This window comes from Equus quagga, chromosome 13 (genome assembly GCF_021613505.1).
Source record: "Equus quagga isolate Etosha38 chromosome 13, UCLA_HA_Equagga_1.0, whole genome shotgun sequence".
Lineage (NCBI taxonomy): Eukaryota > Metazoa > Chordata > Mammalia > Perissodactyla > Equidae > Equus > Equus quagga.
Genome location: NC_060279.1, coordinates 20,692,555 through 20,711,234, shown reverse-complemented (window position 1 = coordinate 20,711,234; position 18,680 = coordinate 20,692,555). Strand labels below are relative to the sequence as shown.

The window sequence follows — 18,680 nt, the reverse complement described above, 5'->3', positions numbered from 1 at the left end:
AAAAAAAAAAAAACCCTAAAACTAAAAGTAATGTATCTCCATGAAGACCCTAAATTACAGGTGCATTTCAATAAATAATTTTCTTGCAATTTTCCATCAGACGTCTACTTATTAAGTCATTATAGCAAACCTAAGAATCGTCTCTGCATAGCTGTTTTCCTCCTTCACTAAAATGAAGTAGTTCAGTTCCACCATCATTTTTCATGAAACATAAAAATTGCCTGAGATCTAAAAACTACCAAGTCATTGTGTCTATTATTCAGGAGCTGTCCCTGGGCCTCAAAATCAGAGGCTGAAATGGCCGGGAGGTTAAAGAAAACGTGGGTGAAAATTCACACGAGTGCATTTGTGACAAGTGCGATCTGCAGTAAACTGGAGACAGAACACCTACCCATGGTGGGCAGCAGGACCCAGGGGGAAGCCAACCGTGGGCAGCTCAAAAACCTCTGCAAATGGCATGTGACGCTCAGGTTTTTAATGTTTCAGCACTATGTGAGTCAACCAAACTTAGAGATGGACCCCATCCTGCCAATGGGCCAATCTTGGTTTAATAGAAAAGAAAGTGACTAATATCCAGAGAGAAAAAGGGATATTAAAAGGTGTCTTTCCAGAGACTATAAGTAAGTTGTATAGAAAGACCTTTTCAATACTATCCCTGCCATCAGCTACGAATATTCACATAACTTGAGATTGTTATGAGAACCAAATGAGAAAATGTTTTGATGTTTGCTGCACAACTGTAAGATGGTGCTATTATTTTTATCATATCAGTTACCATAATACAGTTCGAGGGAACCTGTTCAATACCTTCAAATAGAACAGAACTAGCATATGCCCCTTACAATGTGAACAGGATATTTTTAGACCCAACATAAAATGCCATAGATTATATAGTCTGTGTTTTCTACTGGGTTTCAGGGGATGGAAAAAAACAAACTAGAAGGAGCTTTCTGAAAGGTTAAAATAAGTTCATGGATAATTCTCAGAAAGGTATTGGAATCATCTGTATAAGGATTTGCCTCTCCTAACTGCAAGCTCTGTCTTATGGAGGTTTGTTTTACTAGTTCATTGCATAGTATTTGGCATAAGCAGGTAATCAGAGAATATTTTTTGAATTACTGTGCAGATGAGTGTGACCGGGAGCACATCAGACAATCTTTTCCTGTCAAGAAATACCTCACTGCTACAAGAGAGAAAATCATGGGCTGGACCAACCCAAATAGCAGCTCCCATGGAATTCTGTGACCTTTATTCTTCAAAGCGGCATACAAATATTACTTTGAAGTTAATAAAATAATCAAGAATACCAGTACAAATAGAATTATACATGCTCAGATGAATCATAGTTCGGTATGTCAAAAAGGTGATTGGCTTCGAAACAATTAATGTAATTGCTGTCTATTCTACCAATGAAGGTGTTGCTCACATTATGTCTATTCGCAGTTTGAAAATTTCAAATAGTCTTTCCTAAAGAGAGTTGTAAAACAGTTTATAATGCATGAGGTTACTTTGAATATTTAATAAGAAAAACAAGGTATGGGTAAAACATGGTCTCTTTTTTTCAAAAAAAAAAAATACACGAAAGATACTATTAAAATGAGACTAGATTTACTGTTTTTATCTCCAGAGGCAAAAAGCACCATAAGAGAATGGAAACTAAAAGACCAATATTACGACTCAATGTGGAGTTTTCCAACAAATGGAAAGATTTAAATCTGGAATGGGCTTTCTGTTCTAATGTGCCACCTCCTGACAGAAAGTGTTCAGGGAAAAGCTGGTTTCCCATCTGGCAGGGCCCTAAGCAATTTATATATTAAAATAGTCAATGCCTGAATATATCTATTGCCTACTTATCCTGACAACTTAATAACTAAAAGGAAAACCAACTGTACCATGTTTACAGTCCTATTCATCTTCTCTATAAAAACAACACTTCTTGGCTAAGACATTCGTGATCCTAGACAGACTGACAGGACTCTTTAAATAAAGGCAGGATGCAAGAAGAGAAGAGAGGATATTTCTGCCATTTGGAATATCACAGACTGTGTTGCCATGGTGCTCGTCACATGGATTGGGACGCTCACTTTCACTTGTTGCCCAAGTGGATCACCCACAACCAGGAGGAAATTTTAAACTCTCCCCCATGCACTATGTTCAGACACGCTATGAAGACTGACATTCATGATCTCTCTGCACCTCTTACCTGGAACGTGTCATTTAGATAAAATAGCCACAAAAACATGTACTTCCTATGAGGCACTAAACACTTATTGTAAACTCCTTCCCACACACTGCATAAAGCTCTCCACTTACAGTCTTTCAGGGTGCTTGCATTATCAAGGCAATTAGAAGAAAAGGTGACTAAATCTCCAGGCTCTCCCCAACCCCATAATACTTAGCTAGGGATCAGAATAAGTGAGAAGAACCCCACCTCTTCTAGGAATTATAAATGTGAGAAGTGGGCTGTAATTTCCACATTCTTGTGGAAAACCACACTCTCTTCTTTGAATTCCACAGTGGAAAGCAATTTTAGAAGCTTATAATGCGAGATGTTTGGTTTGGGGAGGGAGAGGGAAACTAGAGGAGAGAAACTATTTAAAAAAAAAAAAGTCATTCCAGGGTTAAGTTCGCCCACGCTCTGCTTTGGTGGCCCAGGGTTCACTGGTTCGGATCCCAGGTACGGACCTACACACTGCTCATAAGTCATGCTGTGGTAGGCGTCCCACATAGAAAATAGAGGAAGATAGGTATAGGTGTTAATCTTCCTCAAAAAAAAAAAAAAAGCCATTTCAAACTTAAAAGTAATTTAAAAGTTATCTAATCCACTAATTTCCTTGCAAACTTTCCAGGATCGTTTTGAAATAATAAAGCTAAAGGAACAAGCATAGTGTCTGGCATTAAGGGGGTCCTTTAAAATTATTGTTACAAAAAGATGCACACAGTCAAATAATTTTAAACTTGAGAATCTATCCTATTAGTAAAGAGTCTTCAAACATACTGTGCCTTCTCTTACGAATCTACTCGAAGATTTACAACCTTTACTTTTAATAAGACATTATTTTGAATTCTGATCCCTCTTGTGTCAATTTACTTTTTTTTCTCGGTAGAAATAAACAGGAACTAATAACATGTTGATTTAATAATCATTTACATCTTTCAAGAGAATTACATAATATTTCCTGCTTTATCTGTATTTACCTGACCTGTGTAAGATAAAAAGTAAAATTACATTAAAAAAATTAGGGTCACTTTTGCCATGAGTCATGTTTCTATACAATAAACTCCATCCTGTGAAGAAGGAACCGGATGTAAATCTAACAAGGAAGCAATTCAAAGGCAGAGTGGAAATTACAAACCCGCCAATACAAGGTAGGTCATATCTAAATAAATTTTGCATGTTTAAAATTAAATAAGACACTGATAAAATTATTTTTTAAAGTATATATGATTTCTTTTTTTGATAACACTAAAAATTAACATTTATTTTTTTATTGAGGTATAATTGACATATATTTTATTAGTTGTAGGTGTATAACATAATGATTCAATACTTGTATATATTGCAAAACGATCACCACTGTAAGCCTAGTTAAGATATGATTTCTTAATAAAATAAAATTAGCATTTACTACCAGGAATCATTTAATCCACTACCCAAGAATTCAGGCTAAGTGTGCCCCCCAAAATATCCCAGACAGTCTGAAAAGATTCAAAAGATAAAAAAATACACAATTTCCCCTTTAGCCATGCTCTGCTCGATCACAGAGTTTTCCTCCTTACATCTGATGGTCTCTCCTTCTTTAATTTAAGGTCCCTTTTCCTTATACGGACATTGGAAATTCTTAAAGAGCTGTGTAATCATTAGCTATCACACAAAAAAACAGACTTCCTACAGCACTGCTATCAAACCAAAATACCAACTCTTTTTCTCCAAATGGGAATCTCTCAGACTCTCCAGTTTTTCTTTTTTAAATTTCACTTAGTTTCGTTATGCCTGTCTGAGTAATTCCAGGTTTTCTGTCTTTCCCGTAAGTACATTCGTTTATCTATTCATCCAAAAATGATTCTAGCACCTAATGTGTGTCAGGCTGGGTGTGACATGGTTCAGATGCTGAACACGTTCTACTCTCTGATGGAATTCAAGTCCAGTCGAGGACCGCAAAGATAACAAGAGCATTCTAAAATGCTCTATAATTTACAAGCTAAAAATTGTAGAAGTGCCAAAAATGCTCGCTTATGTTTCCATTGCTAGTATCTCAAAATAAAAATGGATCCCTTCTTAAAGCCAGGAATTGTCTGACCTATGTTTGAACTCCACCCTGCATCAATGTGATGGCATTCACATCTTAGCCAAAGATCTCCCAAATTTCTCACAAAATTATATAGTTCCCTTGTTTTCCCTTCCAAACTCTGCTTCATCTCATTCATTTAGCTAAATTGTAGTCTTTGCCCTCATACTTCAATACATAGTTTTCCAATGAAATCATTCTGATAACAACCTAATTCTGAACTCATCATCAAAACTCTTGTGTATTTTAAGCTTTACCACTCTCTTCCAGAGAACGACCTCATTGACTTCATTCATGTTCAAGTTGCAATCACGAAGAAGCAATAATCAAAGAAAGCAATTGGCCAAAATTAGATAGCACAGAAGCCATGAGACATGGTTCTTCTAAAAAAATAACACTAACTCCTAAATAAAGATGGCAAATTAAAACACTGTATGATGTAAACTTAGAGACTATCTTCCTCAAAGTATTTGCCAAAACAAACTAATTTCATCTAGAGCATAAAGAAGTGTAATCTTTCTCTGCACTACTAAACCTTAGCATTTGCATGATTCTCTTGAAGTAGGCTACTGCTTTTAAACAAAACACACTAAATTCTAAAGATCCTATATCTTTCCACTTTAAAATGGGATACTGTAACTCAAAGCCACACTTGATATATTCAGTAATGGGTGACTAGAACATTTTTGGACTCTGTTGAAACAAATGACTGCTGAATTTATAGGCTCTTCCTATATATAAATAAGTTCATTTTGGTCAATAAGTTCAAACAAATAAGTCAGCTTAATAATCAATCAAGTCAGCTTCATGAAACACATGACAAATAGTTACATCTGGCCAGTTACAATTATAATGAGAATATCTAACATTTATTTAGTGCTTACCGGGCCAGGCACTGTTCTAAAACTTTCGATGCATTAACTCATTTAACCATAACCACAACTCTAAGAGGTAGGTACTATATACAATCCTGTTTTGCAGATAAGGATACCTGGCAAAGAGAAAAAAATTAACTTGTCCAACATCACACAGTGAATAAGTAGCAGAAGCATGATTCCAACCCAGGCAGTGGCTGGCTGAGTTTGAACCTGAGATTAAAAGCAGCAGGTTCTGCTAGTTTCTCTCGAAGGACAACTCTGATGCTCACTAAACTCATGATTGACAAACACAAGCTAACTTAGATTTTATAAATGTTACCTGAAAAATAAAAAGTGTGGACTTAGCCCTAAGATTGGCTTTCTCCTCAAAAAAAAAGTTCTAAAATTGAGTTGAGGGATAAATCAGTCTCAAGAAGAGCCGGATCCACAGCTTTCCAACGTTAGCCGACCTTCACCACCACTAGGCAATCATTCCATTCAACTCACTGACACATCAAGGCTGTTGCTAGATTTATTTTCCTCAAGTCACCCTGTACTCCTCAGTACTCACTATTTTCTACTGAAGTAGTCTGCTAAAGCTGAATCAACCTTTTGGTTTTCAATAGCAAACATTTGCTGCGTCTTTTCCTACTAACTTTTTGCTTACTAATATTTCTGAGGAAAAAGTCAAATTGGGTTTTCTCTAAATTCCCCATTACCTGGTCCAAAACCTTACGTGACTCACTGCTGCCTGTAAGATAGCATTCAAATGCCAACGTCTTGAGTTTGAGCTCTATTATGGTCTGATCCCAAGGTACCTGTTCTTCCTTCATGCACGAATGCTCTGCTCCTATCACATCTGTCTAGTCTCTGTTTCCTGAAAATGCTTATCCTTTCTAGTCCCATGACTATGAGCAAAGGCTCAGGCTGTTCTCTCCACTGGAACAGCCTTCCAACCCTTTAGAGATCCAACCACATCCTTCCTTTAAGGACAAGCCTAAGCCATTGATATCCACTGTAACCCACAATGGTCTACTGCAACCCCATCCCCTTGTGCCTCTCTGTCCTCAGCTCTTACCATTCTCCCTGGTACTCTTTCTTTGTGTCCAGCCATACTCTCCTCCCTGCTGTTACTCAACATGCCAGGCAAACTTCTGCTTCAGGATCTTTCTACCCAGAGAGTCTTCTGCCCTCAACACCATCAGAGATACTTTTCTTAGCCATGTTTTGGAACTGCATTTGCAACTCCCTTCACACATATATGTGTACTCCCCTCTCCTCATTCCCTGGTTTATTTAGCACTTATCACTATCACTATCTCACACAAGTATCCTTAACGTATTTATCTTGCTTCTTATCTATCTTACTAAGTAGAATATAAGTTCCACGGGGATAGGGATTCTTGTTTTGTTCACTGCAGGACAGACAGTGCCTAAAGGCTGTCTGCGACACACTGGGTGCTCAATAGTTATTTGTGAAGTGAATGAATGAATCATTCCTTCTTATAACTCTCATTGCAATATATATGCACTATTTACTTGGCACTTAAAATTATAATAATGTAAATACTAAGCTCTAGTTAACAATATGCTGAAGTGTTTATGGGTGAAGCATGCTGTTGTCTGTGATTTGTTTTTAAATGCATCCAAGAACTAAGATGGTTTGAGGATGGATAGTGGGAAAGATATGCGGCAAAGCAAGTAGAGTAAAATGTTAACTGTAGAACCTAGCTGGCAGTTACATGGGTATTCAGTGTACAAATCTTTCAACTTTTTATATGCTTGAGAATTGTGATAATAAAACTTGGGGAAAAAACGTCATGCTTTAGAAAGGCCTTCCCTGATTATATAAATGGTAGTTGCCCACCAACTGTTCTCTATCACATCCTTCTGTTTTATTTTCTTCATAATATTTATCACGAGCTGATGTTGTATTGATTACCCTTTTGCTCTGTTGTCTATTTACCTTCCCCATTATAATACAAGCTCCCTAAGAACCAGAACATCACCTATCATGTCCTCTGCCATTTGTCCCTCATCAGGAACGTTGCCTGGCACATAAGTGGTTTAACAAATAACTCCTAAGTATGTAAACCAATGAATAGATGCCTCATGATACTGCTTATTATATTACTTCTCTGTTGATATATGAAGGCCTACTCTTTTCCCAACAGATTATTGGTTCCTTGAAAATGGAACTTTTTGTAGCTTTCTTAATGTTTAGCAAAGTTTTAAGTGCACAATAAAAGCTCATTAAAAAATTATCTATTGACAGGTTATGTGATTTTAAAATTATATAATAAAGATTTTTATTATTATTATTTGTTTCCATATCTGTAAAACGGAAGAACTGAAAACTTTTGGGTGAAAATGGTCAAACAATAAGACATTCTTTCTGAATCACGGAATTTTATAAACTAGAAAGGATCTTAGAAATAAGTTAATCAAAACTTCATTTTAGAAAAAAAGAAAATAACACTCAGAGGGAAAGACAACTCAAACCTTCTAGAGAGAGGTCAATGACAGATAAAATGAGAGTCTGGGTCTCCCAATTCCCACTTCCTAGCGCGAGTAGGTGGGACAGGCGCTGGGGAATCTGGCATCTCCATTTGGAGGCTCCTGCTCTTTCTCCAGCTGGCTGCTAGCCGCAGAAATCACTCTATGTTGACTCAGTACTAACTTTTGGATGACAAAATGTTGAAGGGGTTTTTGCTAATCAAGTCCTAAAAGCACTCACTCTTCTTTTGTCAAATCCATGTGCACACTTTACTGTCCCAGATTGCCATAGTCATCTCCAAGAACTGTTCAAAAACTTCTTCCCCCACATGATTCCTTCACAACCTGTTTCCTCTTACAAGCTCTGAATATTGCAGAAAGGAGACTGTCGTCCTCTGAAAGATTCAGAGATTCAGAGATGAGGACAGACTGGATGTGTGCATAGGGCACGCCACGCGATCTGGGGACGACAGGAGGCTCTCCAACTAGCCATCACGCATCTACCTCTCCCCCCACTCCCTCACAGGTCACAACTCAAAGAACTGTTGTTCAGATGAAAACTACAAAGGACTCTTAAGAACAGAGTAACAAAAAAAAAGCTGCTAGGCCAACTGTTTTCTCAGGCACACTTAAAAAAATAATTATGTAAGCTACTTTAAATTCAGGAATGTAGAAAGTCTGTTTTAGAGCCCGAGGGTTACACACCTAACCATAGGAAATGACAGGAGGAGAGGAAATGCATGTTTCCCTACAATATCTTCTCTTATAATCAGTCTTTGTGTCATAGACTGAAAAGCAGAAAAAAACATTATACTTTGGAAAGGCCAATCCATGCTTACAAAACCCTGAGCAAACGTTGATTGAGAACAGGTCCTAGCAATGTGCCATAGGCGAGGTCTATGGATGTGAGCCTTTGGCCACCTCTAAACTCCTTCCCCCCACTACTCACCAACACGGACCTGGCAAGCATGTAACCTGCCCTGCCCCAACTTGCTTCCTTCTTGCAAGACTCCATGCCTTTGCAGTTTCTCCTGCCTAGAATGATCATCACTGCTTCTCTGCCTGCTGAAATCCTATTCTTTTCTCAAGGTAAAACAAGAGCAACATTTACATAGTGCTTAATGTGCACCAGGCACTGTTGTAGGCACATGTATGTATGCATACACCTATGCGTGTATAGTATTTATATGGATTTCTATAATCAATTATTATTACATATTTAATACAAAGTTAATTATATGCCTAAGAAACCTACAACTAACATATAACATACGTATTATAACTACTAACATATGTTATATGTTAACATATAACATATAACAACTAACATATGTATTTTCTCTAAATTATATTGAATTATAATTTAATAACTATACTTAAATATATTTTAAATATATTTACATGTAACACACATAGGTATATTTATATATATAAATTATAAAGACTCCCCTTTGAGATATTATCTCCCCTTTGCAGATGAGTAAACTGAGGCACAGAGGATCTAAGTGATTTCCCCACGATGAAACAAGGGACAGAGCTGAGATTTAAACACCAAAGTGCTTGGCTTCAAATGCCAAGGTGTTAACCACTGTGTTCACTGTTCAACCTCTTCAAAGCCCCCTACCGACACAGTCACCCCTGGCCTCCTCTCATGACACGATCTTTCTTTGTTCTGTCTTCCACTGCGCTCTGTACCTCATTGAGACTCATCTCACTGCATGGAGGTTCCTTTTTGTCACATGTCTATAGCTCCTTATGTCCACTTCCCTCTCCAACCCCTACCTCAATGCTAACGAGATGAAGATAATTGGGGGAACAGCTTCCTGTACCTTGTTCTTCTTTACATTCCCTGCACAAAACACAATGGCTGATACACAGTGGATTTCAATACACATTTGCAAAAGGAATGAATGAAATAGCTTTAAAAGAGGTCAACAGAAATTTGGGCAGCATATCTCTTGGCACTGGACAGAAGACATGCTTCCTGGAGCAGCCGAGGGGATCACAGGGAGTGTGTGACTAGAGTGTCCTTACAGCACCTGGGTCGCTCTGATGGCATGAACTGGTCAAGTAGCCCTCTGGGCTTAAGTTAGTTTCTAAATAGATATACATTCATTCAGTAAACATAAACTATGTATTAACTCTGTACTTTGGCATACATAACCAGTTTCCTGACCTATAGGATTGTAGTTTATGGAGGGGTGGGAATGAAAGATTGAACAGCTTAAATGATTCAGTCCCAATGAATTCCACAGATAATTATCATCGAGTTCAAAGCAGGAAGAGGACATTTTGGATGGTAACACTCAGGAAAGGAGGTGAGAGCTAAGAGACAGGCAGGTTTGGGTGAGGAAAGGGATTTCAAAAGTCATTCCAAGGTTGAGAAAAACAGTTTCCCACAACAAGAAGAAACTAATAATTAACCAGCCTTCTGCATGCTGGTCCACCAGTTGTTTACACTTCTCACTGTAAACTACCCAATCTCTTACAAAATTCAAAATCCAATGTTTGCTCTGTATAAATAATTTTTCTAGGGTTTTATTACTCCTAAATAAATTATTGTACTTCAGAAATGCAGCAAATCTAGAAATACAGTTATGCCTCACCTAACGATAGGAATGCATTCTGAGAAATGTGTCCTTAGGTGATTTTGTCGTGTGAATATCATAGAGTGCACTTACACAAACCTAGACGGTACAGACTACTACACAGCTGGGCTATATGGTACCAATCTTATGGGACCACTGTGGTACACGCGGCCTGTCGCTGACGGAAACGTGATGCAGTGTGTGACTGTACAAAGATAACAATAACCTCAAAACCATTTCTGCTGACTTTTCACTGCTTTGGCCCTAATTATGTGAGGATTATTTGAGATGGAAGTATCCCTCCATAGAGGCTTAATTTATTACTACACATGTAATTTTGGAATAATTTGGATGTCCCAACAGTTTTCTTTGAGTTCACTCATTTGTTCTATCTCTCTGCCCTTCCTCTCAGATTTTACACTTCCCTTATTTTCCCGAATGTTTGCGTTAGACCTCCCAATGGGGTCCAAAGACATTGCTGAATCCCGGTGTTACTATCTGGAGCCACAAAAGGTATTAACGTCTCTGTGGTACTTAGTGTAATACCTCAACCAAAGTTTATAGATATCAGAATAATAAAAGATTAGGAGAAGAAGTAAAAGGAAAATAACATTTTCCCTTTAGAAAACAAAACTTTCTCAAGAATAAATAAATAAACTTTCCCAACATTAAACCCAACTCTCCAGAATAATAGATTTTATCTGACATAAGGTTGAAAAATAACTCTGTTGGGTTGCTTACTTGGTTGAAAATGAAAGGAACCTCTTTCTTCTCTCCCACTTTCATAGACGATATGGGAAATGTTGCTGTCCCCAGAGTTTCATCCATGACATAATTGGCATCCATTAACGTAATCTGGGGAGGAAAAGGTAGAGCACAAGTATAAAATTCCCCTTGGATCTTGAAAATGTAAATTGTCTACCACACTTAAAAAATGAAAGTTCTCAGGGCCGGCCCAGTGGTGTAGTGGTTAAGTTCACATTTTCCGCTTCTCAGCAGCCCAAGGTTCACTGGTTCGGATCCCAGGTGCAGACATGGCACCCCTCAGCAAAAGCCATGCTGTGGTAGGCGTCCCACGTATAAAAGTAGAGGAAGATGGGCATGGATGTTAGCTCAGGGCCAGTCTTCCTCAGCAAAAAGAGGAGGATTGGCAGTAGTTAGCTCAGGGCTAATCTTCCTTAAAAAAAAAAAAAAGAAAAGAAGTTCTCAAATGATATTTAATCATCGTTTGAGGTTTTCAGTATTCAACCAGTAACGATACTTTGTCTTTTCTTTCTGAACCACATTCGTTACTAAAATAATAATCAATGTTTTCATTATTATGTTTGCAAAAATAGAACTTTATCCCCTCTCAGGGGAAATGCTATTTTGGAATATGAGAAAGAAATGAATGTACAAAATTCATGCCACTATTTTGGGAAAGATGTATTAAAACTTATTTTAAAGTTAATTGTTTGAACTTTAAGTTAATAAAAAAAGTTGACTTATTTTAAAGTCATATCAAGTAACAATACTTTTATTCTGTTGTACTTGGATCCACCTCTTTATAACAGAAAATAGGCTTTCTCCAAAGCACATGGGGAGGGTTCTTCCCAGCTCTACCTAACTCCTGCATTGTCCATTGGACACTCACATAACTTGATGTGCGCCATCTCGTCTACCATGTTGCCCAGCTGGACTCTAACTGGGGAAAAGAAGGCAGTAAGGGGACAAACTCAAGCATCAACCTCAAATGAATGATGACCATCTAAGTCTCTATAGGATTCACTTACCTCCAAAACATTTTCCTGATTCGGATCCAAAATAAATTCAAAGGTCTCATTCCACACGGGGTTTATGTTGTTATTGAAGTGTCTTGTTCTCTTCCTGCTGTCAGGGGTTGAGGAGATGAAAAGTTCCACGTAGGGATCTGGAGTGTCAACTATTAAAAGTAAACACATGGGAGAAGGAGGCAAAAATGTGATTCCTAGTTCCTTTTTTTTTTTATTTTAATTTTTATTTGTATAGCAGTAACATTGGATTATAACATATAACTTTCAGGTGTACATCATAATATATTCTGAATTCTGTGTAGATTACATCATGTTCACCACCCAAAGACTAATTATATCCATCACCACATATATGTGCCTAATCGCCCCTTTTGCCCTCCCCCTCCCCCCTTCCCCTCTGGTAACCATCATTCCAACCTCTGTTGCTATGTGTTTGTTTGTTGTTGTTTTTATCTTCTCCTTATGAGTGAGATCATACGGTATTTGACTTTCTACCTCTGACTTATTTCACTCAGCATAATACCCTCAAGGTCTATCCATGTTGTCACAAACGGCCAGCTTTCATCACTTGTTATGGCTGAGTAGTATTCCATTGTGTCTGTATACCACATCTTCTTTTTCCATTCGTCCCTTGACGGGCATCTAGGTTGCTTCCAAGTCTTGGCTATTGTGAATAATGCTGCAATGAACATAGGGGTGCATGTATCTTTTATGTTCTTTGGATAAATACCCAGCAGTAGAATAGCTGGATCATATGGTAGATCTATTCTTAATTTTTTGAGGAATCTCCATACTGTTTTCCATAGTGGCTGTACCAGTTTGAACTCCCACCAGCAGTGTACAAGGGTTCCCTTCTCTCCACATCCTCTCCAACACTTGTTGTTTCCTGTCTCGTTAATTACAGCCTTTCTGACAAGAGTGAGGTGATATCTCATTGTAGTTTTGATTTGCATTTCCCTGATAGTTAATGATGTTGAACATGTTTTCATGTGCCTGTTGGCCATCCGAATATCTTCTTTGGTGATTCCTAGTTCCTAATTTATTTTTATTAATATGCATTGTCAGGTTATTTTCAGTGAGTCTGCAGTAACATATTCAAAATGTCTGAGACAAGATAATATATAATATAAGAACATTGTAAATGATATACTTTTTACATATCTTGTCCCTGCCCTTCATAACAGTCCTGGGAGAGAAAATCATTTATTAGGTGTTTTATTCTGTCCATGTAGAGGGTATATTCACTGCAGTCAACCTCTCAGTCCAACTACTAGACAATGAGAGCAATCTCACTCAGCTAACCACAGCAACCACAGTCCTTTCACTGCAGGACTATCATGGTGACAAGATCATGGGTTCAGGATCATGATGCTTGTCTATATTAGAAAAATTATCATCATTACTTTATTTGCCAAAAAAAGTAATAAAATTCAGTGTGAAATAAATATTGTTTGTAGTTATAAGGTTGCCTTGTATGGTTGTACAGGTTGTGCACTGAACGACTCTAAGGGGGGACATTTACATTAGTAGTCAACATATATTTCTGAATTTATTGTGGCAGTATCAATCAGATGGAAGTGAGTGTTTCAAGAAAGCGATAGCTTTTTGTATTACATATAAAGGCTCACTTGAATCAGGGCATGACATGTGTCCCATTTTAAATACAACAGTCTCCTTAGCAGTGGGAGACATTCTTCCAAGATCCCCCCAGTGGATGCCTGAAACTGCAGATAGTACTTAACCCTATATATAGTTTTCTCCTACACACACATACATATGATAAAGTGTAATTTATAAATTAGGCCCAGTAAGAGATCAACAACAATAACTAGTAATAAAATATAACAATTATGCAATATACTGTAATAAAAGTTACCATAGATCTTAGCAACCTCGGCGTATGATTTACTTCCTTTCCTTTTAAAGTCTAGAACTTTCACGTCTTCACTTACAGGAAGCACTTTATGGCTTCTCTTTGACATATCTGAATCACTACTCTAGGGCTCTGAGTCCATAATTCAGTCAAATAAGAGCCACTTGAACACAAGCTGCGATAGTGGGACAGCTGATCTGATAACTGAGACAGCTACTAAGTGAATAATGGGCGAGAGGTGTGTACAGCATGGAAACACTCAGATGAGTCACATCCTGGGGTGGGACAAAGCAGGATGGTGCGAGATTTCATCATGCTACTCAGAACAGCACGCAATTTAAAACTTATGAATTGTGGATTTCCAGAATTTTCCATTTAATGTGTTCAGCACATGGTTGACCAGGGGGGCCTGAAACTGCAAATAAACGGGGATTACCGTAGAAAAAGATAGCTGCAAATAAAGAAACTATTTAAATTTCCTCCTATTGTATATTCACTCAACAACAAGGCAACTGACGCCGAGGAGTAGAAATATTGATCCTCTCTCTTTGGTGGCTCCGTAGAATCCCTCATCTTACAGCATTGTACACACTATATTTTATGGATGAAATTATATGTCTATCTATCTTTTCCAACAAGACTGTCAACAACTTGAGGACAGGGACCAAGTCTTACTCATCCTTCTATCTTCAGAACAATATTTAAGGTCTCCTAACTTAAGGACTTGACTTTTCTCTTTAACACATCCTTTCCCACGTGGCCATTATAATTCATAGCCACAAAAACCAATAATTGAGTAATGACTCTTAGGAACTATTATACACATTAGTCTCATTCAAGTCTCACAACAGCACTATAAGGTAAGTACTTTGTTTTACCATTGAGGCAACAAGAAACGAGAGATGCTAAGCAACCTGCTCAATATCACACAGCTAGTAAGAATCAGAGCCAGATCTGACTGCAACGATCATTCTCTCAATGACATCATGCTTCTAAGCGCTAAAGATGAGATCGACTGAGCAGGAAGGACGGTTAGGGAAAATGGGGCAGAGAGAAGGACAGGCTCCAAGGTGATCTATCCACCTCCTCAACCAGGGGATGATTTTTGCTTTTCCTTAACAGTGTTCCTGCCATCCTGCCAGTGCTCAGGGTTACGAACCAGAAATAAAACTACATATTTAGAATAGCACGTGGTAGAAGATTATAAAGAAAAATATTTTTCTTCTTTTGAGTAGAAATAAGCATGTGATTTTAAGGAGAAAATTCAATTGGCACTACACATTAAAATGTACAAAAATGTCGCTTTTCATCATCCCATAGGGCTGGTTCTTTCCCATGATGCTAATGATTTTTCATATTGTTCCCCAAAATGTTAGAAAACACAAAACCAAACAAAAGCCAATCTAGAAAACACAAAGTATGTGGGAAGGGGGGGCATGCAGATGGTAAACATCATTCATTCATTCAACAAATATTTGAGTACCCACCATACGCCAGGAACTGCCTATCAAGAAGCTGTTTGGCTTTGATAGGGAGCCAAACACGAAACTGCAGATCTGAATTATGGAAGTGAGTCAAATGCTAACAGCCTAATTTTAGAGGCAAGGGAAAATGGGAGACAAGCAGATACACTACACCGTGACTAGTAACTCAGTCACGGAGATAATTACACACAAATAAAGTCAAATCGTAGGTGGGGAAATTGCCTTTGGGGGCTTGATCTTCATTTGAATCTTGAAGAAGAGGAGGGAAAGGTTTCCTTGGGCCAAATAAGAGAGAAAGCAGAAAACGATGTTCCTGGGGAGGAACCAGATAGGAAAAGATTGCAGCAAATTGAAGTGGCATAAATCAATCGGTGGTATCACCATCTTCTGAGCCATTTTGGACTCTCCATGGGTCATATGCTTTGAAAAATTCTAACCCTGACAAAATGATAAAGAAAAATACCACAAAACAAGATGCCAACATTACATTTATATGTTAAATCATCAAGAGACCCTTTTTAAAAACTGGAATCCAGTTCAAAGCTTTGTCACTTTAGTTTCTTCTTCTTTTCACTTTTAGATAAAGTCAATATTCTCAAATGTTTGTCAAGAGTGGTAGTTTATCTAGTTTCTTCTCTTGCTTCATTACCAAGAGACTTCAAAATTAAGATGTCAAAGGGTGCTGGACAGGAGAAAACCACTGACAGCTGCAAACTTTGATACTGCAATCTGCATCCTTGCTAATCTTTGCAAACTAAGAAAGCTTGGTAGGAGTGGTAGACACCGCAGGATGAAAGAACATTTTTAAGAGGCTAGTTTAAAATTGGATTATGATTATCACATATCTCAGCTTACTTTCTTTATATAATCTCTAATCTTCATTAGCATGGTAGTATGTGGAAGCTTTGAAAAAGGAAAGCAGTCCATTTGACAGCAAAACTTAGTCCAATGCTTTAGAGAAGTTCCTAGATACGCATTAAGGGAAAGAAAAAGTCACATGTAGGAAAAGAAATTTCTTTCTCTTCTGCGTACTTATTTCATGGCTTTGTGAATTCATGCCTGTAGGGTAACTGGGTGTTGAGTCACTGCTTCAGCTTCAACTTGACTCGTTCCAGATAAACAGGTGGTAAAGCAAAGAAGTAATGTGTGGGCCAAGACACTTTCCTACATCTCATCCTTTTATCTAAATCTTGGCGAACAAAAATGTCGGGGGCGTAAGATACAGATCTTTTCTGCTCCCATAAAGATGACATGAAACTACATGCACCAGAAAGAGCTTCAGAATTCCAGGGTTGGAAAACTTTTCATAAACTTCAGTAGTTTCAGGAGTGCCTGCCGAAATTAACAACAGGTCCATCTGTCATTTCAGCTTTGAGCAATATATTATCTGATTGATGATAGGAGCTGGTGGCAGCTTGTAAACTCGAAGCTGTGTTTTAAGATTCTCCATTTGCTTTTTCATATCCACTTGACTTAGCAGCAACTTAAACCCTTTGCTTTGAATAAAGATGACCCATAACCTGTTACAATTTTTGTGATAAACAGCCAAAAGTCACAAAAGAAAGTTACCCCAAATTCAAGATCAAAATATCACATTCTGAATAGCTATGATCCACTGACAATGAACTCAAAGCCAGGTTTCTCAAAATGTAGTCCACTAAACCATCTTCACAGAATCATCTGGAGTGCTAACAAGGCAGACGCCTTGCATCTTCAGTCAGAGTCTTCAGTGTGGGCTTGGAAATCTGCATTTTTAACAACCTGCGCAGATGATTCTTATGCACACAAGTTACTTTGAAACAAAGTTTAAAGTATAGTATTAGAATGAACTAAGGAATAATAACATCTACAGAAAAGTAGAAACATTTTGGCATCGAGAAATCAACAGGCTTACTGGCCTTCTGTCATGGAGTCAGTCTACACGTAGAAGATGCTAAGTGCAATCCTGTAATTTACATGTTTCTCTCCAGCCATTAAATACATTATCAAGCGGCCACATGGAAACAAATCCAAGAATAAAGTACGTGGGGGTGTGTGAGTTGGCAGTCTATTGAAGGCAATGGACTGATATTCAAGCATTCTGCTTCAGTCACCACCAAAGTAGGAATGCCACAGTAAGACCAAATATTAAATAATTTGTTGAAAGAGATGCCTCTGAATACTATTCTCAGATGTGGTCACTCCTTTGAAACATTTATGATTTAGTGATAATGGTAATTACACAGAGAACTTAAAGCTTTTAAACTGAAAGGTTCAAAAACAAAGGTTTTATGATTGCCAACCTTTTCACTATCCTTGTACTACGCTGGCTGAATTGGTGACGTAAACCCTAGGAAAGTGATGGCTCACCCCATGAGGAATGTATGAATTTCCACAACAGGTTAGTTCCTTTTTTAACGTAAAGTTTTTGTTGAAGGATAAGATACATGAAGAAAAGTTAGAAGATTGTAACTGTCCAGTTTGTCGAACTTTCATAAACTGAACTCACCCATGATACCACCACTCAGATCAAGATCTGGAACATTAGCAGCACTCCAGAAGCCACACCCCCCCCTCCCTCCAGAAGGGTGACCGCTCCGATACCCAACCTTCTGTCACCACGGAATAGTTTCCTCTGTTTTTTATCTTTATATAAATAGAATCAGTAACAGTATATACTCCTTGGTCTGGCTTCCTTTGCTCACCATTAAGTTTGTGAGATTCATCCATATTGACATGTGTAGAATAATATATTCACTACTACTGATATAAACTGTTCCACTCCATGAATATTCCATAAAATATTCCATAAAATGTTTTACTGGTATCCATTGCCCTGGTAATGGCCATTTGCATTGCTTCCAGTTTGGGCTATTACCAAGGGTGCTGCTATCAACACTCTTGTACATGGCTTTTGGTGCACACATACGTAGGTTTCTGTTGGGAAATTCCTAAGAATGAAATTACTTGGACATAGAATTGTTATGCCATTGTAAACCCTGATGTTAATAGTCACATGGCAGCACATCCTTCCCAACACTTAATATTGTCAGTCTTGTAATTTTAAACATCTGGTGGACGTGTAATGATATCTCAGTGTGGATTAAATTCACGTGTCCTTGATGACGACATGAGGTTGAGTACTTCTCCATATGTTTTCATTGGTCAGTTGAATATTCTCTTGAGTGAAGGGCATCCTCAAGTCTTTCATCCATTTTTTATCTATTGGGTTACCTGTTTTTTATATTGATTTATAGATTATACATTCTAGATATGAATTCTTTGACAGACACATGTATATTGCAAATTTATTTTCCCAAACTGGGGTTTATCGTGTCACAAC

General features: G+C 37.8%; 1 protein-coding gene across 5 annotated transcripts in view; it reads right to left on the bottom strand.

Moving 5' to 3' along the window:
* Positions 1 to 18,680, bottom strand: part of PLA2G4A (phospholipase A2 group IVA) — a 148,737-nt gene that overhangs the window by 65,668 nt on the left and 64,389 nt on the right. For all 5 annotated transcript variants that reach the window (XM_046682795.1, XM_046682797.1, XM_046682796.1 and 2 more), the window contains 2 exons: positions 12,002 to 12,150; positions 10,971 to 11,084 (listed from right to left, as the gene is read on the bottom strand). In XM_046682795.1, coding sequence (XP_046538751.1) covers positions 10,971 to 11,084; positions 12,002 to 12,150 — 263 coding nt within the window. The remainder of the gene's footprint in view (positions 1 to 10,970; positions 11,085 to 12,001; positions 12,151 to 18,680) is intronic.